Source organism: Belonocnema kinseyi, chromosome 6 (assembly GCF_010883055.1).
Source record: "Belonocnema kinseyi isolate 2016_QV_RU_SX_M_011 chromosome 6, B_treatae_v1, whole genome shotgun sequence".
Taxonomy (NCBI): domain Eukaryota; kingdom Metazoa; phylum Arthropoda; class Insecta; order Hymenoptera; family Cynipidae; genus Belonocnema; species Belonocnema kinseyi.
Window position 1 is genome coordinate 113,108,989 of NC_046662.1, and position 6,104 is coordinate 113,115,092.

The following is a 6,104-nucleotide window of genomic DNA, read 5'->3' on the forward strand; positions in this document are numbered from 1 at the left end:
GTATACATGAAAATGTAGCCTTATTAAAAGTCACATACGCCGGGGCCTACGTGGTCAGCTTAATACGTTACGGCATTCGTTAGCGGGCTCCTATTGGTCAGGCTCAACCTTGAATCGTTGATATTCATTGAACCCGCGTCACTCAAGATCTCAAATATTAAATATTTGCTATAAAAAGTAGAATCTAAAAAGTATAAGTTCCGCGTAACTTAGTGTAGTCGTCGATTATAGTTTATATGTAACATTAAATAAAGTTAGATAGAGAATTTAATAATAATAATAATAATAATAATAATAATAATAATAATAAAAAGTTTATATTAACTGTTGTGTGTGTCCCATGGATTAATGTGCAAAGTTATTGAATAAAGTTATTCATTTAAAATGACATTTTAACTTGTGAGATTCTTAATTTCATCACCTGTGATTATTATAAGGATTTAAATAACCGCGGTAGTTGATTTTCAAATTAACGCCAGTCAGCAGCGAACCTTACGACTAGAAAAGGAATCCACCAATCAAAGAATAATTCTTTATATTATTCAGTGGATCCGAAAGGTAGAACGTAACACCGACACTCACCTAACATCGTGGAACGGCTTGGAGTGCACCCGAGAGCACCCGGGTTGTCCCCTCGAACGCACCCCTGGAGGTCTAGCCACGCGCAAGTAAAATAAATGCAGCTAATCAGCAATGTTACCAGCTACGCCGCCATGTTGAAGAAGTGAGCGGCAACTTCAAATAGGTGAAATGAACGAATGGAAGTTTTTTCAATTTTCTTAAAAATAAGAGTATATGCAAATACAATAATTTTAATTTGAAAGTTTATTTTATATGCAATTATTAAATGCACATTATTTATCAAGTTATAGAATACTGAAATTCTATCATTTAAAATTCGAATTACGTGAATAAGAAACAAAGCGTAGCAGCCCTGGCAGACCGAAGGAACCAAATGGAGCTTCTAAAAAGGATTCTACGTTAAATTTTTTATTGGAAACTCACGGAGTAATCGCAATACTTTTTTTGCAGCTGGAAAAAGTTAAAAAAATATATAAGATCTATAACACCTGTTGACTGCTACTTATAGATGATGCGTTTGAAGTGTAGCAGTCAACAGCCGTTATATGTCTTATAATTTTTTAAAACTTATTATCGTTGCAAAAAGAACTATTGCGATCATTCCGTGACCTTCTATAGGGAGTTTTAACGTAGAATCCGAATTTCAGGAATTTAAAATTTTATTTTGCTGTTTTTTTTTTATTTTTTTTTTTAACGGAACCGAATGGGGACCCAATGGGATCTTTACGGGTACTTTGCAGGCGCTCTATTCTGTTCCTTCGGTCCGCCAGGGAATGCAAAACTAGATATCCAGCCTTCTTACAAAAATGTGTTTGTCGCATACAAAAGTCTTTAAAAAATAAATACACAATGTATTAAAAGGATTTAGTTCCATCATCATCGATATTTCCTTAAAATATTATGGTTTAAAAAAATTTTCTTTCTGTAGGCGTTTCAAATAAACACTGTCTGCCATAGTGGACATCAACATAGTTTATCTTGAATTTTTGAGAATAGAACAACTTTTTGGTATAAAATATTTTTTGATGCTTCTTCAGCATTCCCATATGTAGGAAGTAAGTTTTTACTTTAATTAAAAAATTTTAAATTCAATATTATATTGGCACCAAAAACCGATTTCGAAATCCTTGGAAATTCTAACTTCAAAATTATTTTTCCGTTACAATAATAACACAATATCCAGACCACATATACAAGCCTCTATATATACACTAAAACACTTTTTTAAACTTTCTTTTTACTTAATATAAAAGCGAAATATGCGTTCAACACAACTGAACGGCGTGCTAGCCACAGTGTTGAATGGGTCGTCGGCCGTCAGCGTTCAAATTCAACTTAGCCTACTGGTATTGCTATGGTAACCAAAATGGCCACAGAGCTGGTATGCGTAATAACGACGCAAATAGAACGTCCTTTGGCTAGAGCTTGAGTGAGTTGGATCATGGGCATCACTGCTTTGGGCATAATCTTCAGTTCCATGATACACGATCGTAGGTAGAAATTTGCAGAAACCAATAACGAGTTAGCTAATCAGATTTGACGGGGTTCGCTGGCATTTATCGCGGTTTCTCTGCCTGTTTTGACCTCAGTTAATTTTAATTCTTATATTTGGTTTAACCTACACGCCTATATATGGAACATAACAGATGATTGAGAATTCTTTACTTTTGCCATCAATCATGGATACGTCTGCCTTAAATACGGTAAGATCTATAATGTAAATGGTTCATTCCGTCTTTCATCTGATAAAAAGTTTTCATTTATGAAACCAAGCACTACTGAAAAAAACACTAAAAATACATCACAGTTCTTGGAGTTGAGATATTCTTATTTACAAGCAAATTGAAGTTAAATATTTTGTCAAAGAAAAAATATATTAGAGCAATTATATATTATATAATACATGTGATACTTTGAAAATTGTCGATTTTACCAGTTTTAAGTTCCCCCGGTTTTTTTGTAGAATAATAAATATTTTGTCTTAAAAGTTTGGGGAATGATAGCGAAGATGCTAACGGACGTCCCCACACACTTTTCGTGTTTTTTTTTCAAAAAAAAAAAAATGATTTTGCTAACACCGTGTGTATATTTCGAGGTTATGGGTGTTACAATTCCCCCTAGCGTTACTTCCAAAATATACACAATATTTTTGGCCGAAAACTTTGAACTTGCAAATAAACATAGTAACTAATCTCCCGGAGCTAAACTTGTTTGGAGGCAATTGAAAAAGTTTATTTCATCAATAATTTCCAAATTATCGGAAAGGCAGATGAAAAACGACGTAACTTCAAAATAATGCTTACAATTGTTATTTAGCACAATAAATTTTGTTTGTTATTAACCCTCAAAAAAGAGTCCGTTATTATATTTTATAGCATCTCCGAATTCAGTTTTCAAAAATTTTCATTTTTGTGGGAAAAAAGCCTGGGGAACTGTACTCGACTGACCACACGATGAAATATCATGCCCTTAAGGGCATGTGATACTTAGAAAATTGTCGGTTTTACCAGTTTTAGGTTCATCCGGCTTTTTTTCGAGAATAATAAATATTTTGTCTTAAAAATTTGGAAAATGATAGCGAACATGCTAACGGACGTCCCCGCACACTTTTTTTGTAGGTTAATTCAAAAAAGTTTTAATTTAGCAAAATGTGATTAATTTGCATAGCGCTTAGGAAATAGTATCGATTTTTTCAGTGTTGGATTCCCCCGGTTTTTTTCTTAGGATAAGAAATATTTTGTCTTTAAAATCTGGGAAATGATAGCGAACATGCTAACGGACGTCCCCACACACTGTTTTTGTATTTTTTTATCCAAAAATTTTTGATATTGCTAACAACGTGCGTGTCTATTTCGAGGTTATGTGTGTTACAATTCACCCGAGCATTACTTCCAAACTACACAATATTTTTGGTCGAAAACGTAACCTCAAAATAATGCATATGCATAAAATTTTTATTGAGCACAATACATTTTTTCTTATTATCCAAAAAAGAGTCGGGGGACGTCCGTTATGATATTTTATAGCATCTCCGAATTCAGTTTTTTAAAATTTTCATTTTTGTGGAAAAAAGCCGGGGAAACTGTAAGTATCACATGCCCTTAAGTGTTACGATAAGATTCATAAGGTAGGTATTGTTTGGATAAAATTATTTCCTGAGGATTTTTCTAAAATTGGGACTGCAGATTTATTAGAGTTTTATCTAAAGTTTGGTACACTGTGAAAAGGACGAAATATTTCAAAGTTGAGTTAAATAAAATAAAAAATCGAATCTTATACACGTACGACCTATCCCATGTTATTGATAATTTAATATATTTTAGCATTTTCCATTTCCTTTATGCAGTAGAATCCTGAAAGCAGACCGTCTCAACTCTAATAGGCGAATATCATGAATTATGATTATTACTTCAGGCATAATACAAATTGCAGCCAACTTTTGGCTTTACGGGTCGACACGTGATTGAAATTTAAAAAATCTGCCCCTTGCGCGGGCACTTTTTCTTCGCTTGTGGCTCGCTTCGCTCTTTCGGCTTTAGCGAACACATTCTCATCACATATCTCGTGCTTCGCACTCGATTTTTCCCAAAATTTCAAGCTTTCTAAATTATGCTCTGCAATTTTATATCAAATAGGGGAAGGCGGTGCAAAGCAGTATACCTACCTTTAACATTATTTTTTCATTTGAAAAATTATTTTTTTCGTGCAATCGATTTAGTGCCTATCATAAAAATTTTATGAGTATTCAACTTTGAAATCTTTGATTTCATATAGACCATTATTGCTATTAAAAAAAAAAGTGAAATCATACCGCTTTGCCCCATAGACGAGACAAAGCGGTATAGACAGCAAAATACATAAAAAATAGAATTTTCAACTCAGAAAAATGATTTCTCTTTCTTTCTTTAGTTAGTAAAGGCTTATTAGTGCTATAAGAAAGTATAAGAAAATATTTGAACCATCGCTGTCATCTTCCAGAACATCCTCAAAGTACCTCGGTTTTTTGTTCTTGCTCGAGCGGGGTGGCTTTTCTCGTCACGGTGCTCACTGTAAAAGTTATTCATTTTTTAGTTTTCGTGTTTTTTTTGTTTTTTTTTGGCTCGTCCTGACTTTTCACCACTCAGTTTATCTTTTTCGCAAATTTTCGGCATCCGGAAGATTTTTTTTGTATGGCCAAGATGTATACCGCTTTGTCCCCAGGTCCCGTGTGAATATGAAAACCCGCAAAAAGAGGTAACCAACAAAAACAGTGAATTGAATATGCAAATCAAAGGTGGTGGTACAGGCTACGATGCGATACATCAACGATTTATTTAATAATTAATTAAAGCACAACTTACTTGCATTGAAAAACCAACAAATTAGTAAGGACGCTCTCCTGCGACGTGAACCTCGTGTTATTCGAGAACAAACAATGGAAATCCCACTATAGTCCGGAAATAACATAAACACTACTCACGGACAACTTTATAAAAATACCGATAGTTTGGGTTCAAATGCTGCATTAAGGGCATGTGATACTTACAGTTTCCGCGGCTTTTTTGCCACAAAAATGAACATTTTTAAAAACTGAATTCGGAGATGCTATAAAATATCATAACGGACGTCCCCAGACTCTTTTTTGAGGGATAATAACAAAAAAATTTATTGCGCTAAATACAAATTTTATGCATATGCATTATTTTGAGGTTACGTCGTTTTTCACTCTGCCTTTCCGCTAATCTGGAAATTATTGATGAAATAAACTTTTTTGATTGGCTGCAAACAAGGTTAGTTCCGGGAGATTAGTTACTATGTTCATTTGTAAGTCCAAAGTTTTCGGCCAAAAATATTATGTAGTTTGGAAGTAACGCTCGGGTGAATTGTATCACACATAACCTCGAAATATACATACACGTTGTTAGCAATATCAAAAAAAAAATTTGATAAAAAAAACACAAAAAAAGTGCGGGGACGTCCGTTAGCATGTTGGCTATCATTTTCCAGATTTTGAAGGCAAAATATTTCTTATCCTAGGAAAAAAGCTGGGGGAATCTAACACTGAAAAAATCGATCCTATTTCCTAAGCGGTATGCAAATTAATCACATTTGCTAAATTGAAACTTTTTTTAATAAACTTACAAAAAATGTGTGTGGGGACGTCCGTTAGCATGTTTGCTATCATTTCCCAAATTTTTAATACAAAATATTTATTATTCTAGAAAAAAGCCGGGGGAACCTAAAACTGGTAAAATCGACAATTTTCTAAGTATCACATGTCCTTAAGAAATCTTCTGTACCGCTTTGCCCCGCCTTCCCCTATAATACATTTTTTATGTACCTCTGTCTGGTATTGGGTATTTAGATTTTGCAAAATAAAGTACAAATTGTATTTACTATGATTACTTTAATATTTGTTACCTATTTTGCGTTAAATTTTATTTTTAGCTGCGCTGAATCATGAATCATTTTAATAAATGTATATCATTGCAATTCATAATATGCATGGAAATTGAAACAGTCTTATTCTTTTTATCTTGTTT

General features: G+C 33.5%; 1 protein-coding gene across 2 annotated transcripts in view; it reads left to right on the forward strand.

Moving 5' to 3' along the window:
• The first annotated feature begins 2,011 nt into the window (after positions 1-2,011).
• LOC117174864 (nuclear receptor-binding factor 2-like) overlaps positions 2,012-6,104 on the forward strand; it is a 56,047-nt gene continuing 51,954 nt past the window's right edge. The window contains exon 1 of one of the 2 annotated variants that reach the window (XM_033364265.1): positions 2,012-2,285. In XM_033364265.1, the coding sequence (XP_033220156.1) occupies positions 2,229-2,285 (57 nt within the window). In that variant the 5' untranslated portion in view covers positions 2,012-2,228. The remainder of the gene's footprint in view (positions 2,286-6,104) is intronic. The other variant, XR_004467385.1, reaches the window with a different exon arrangement.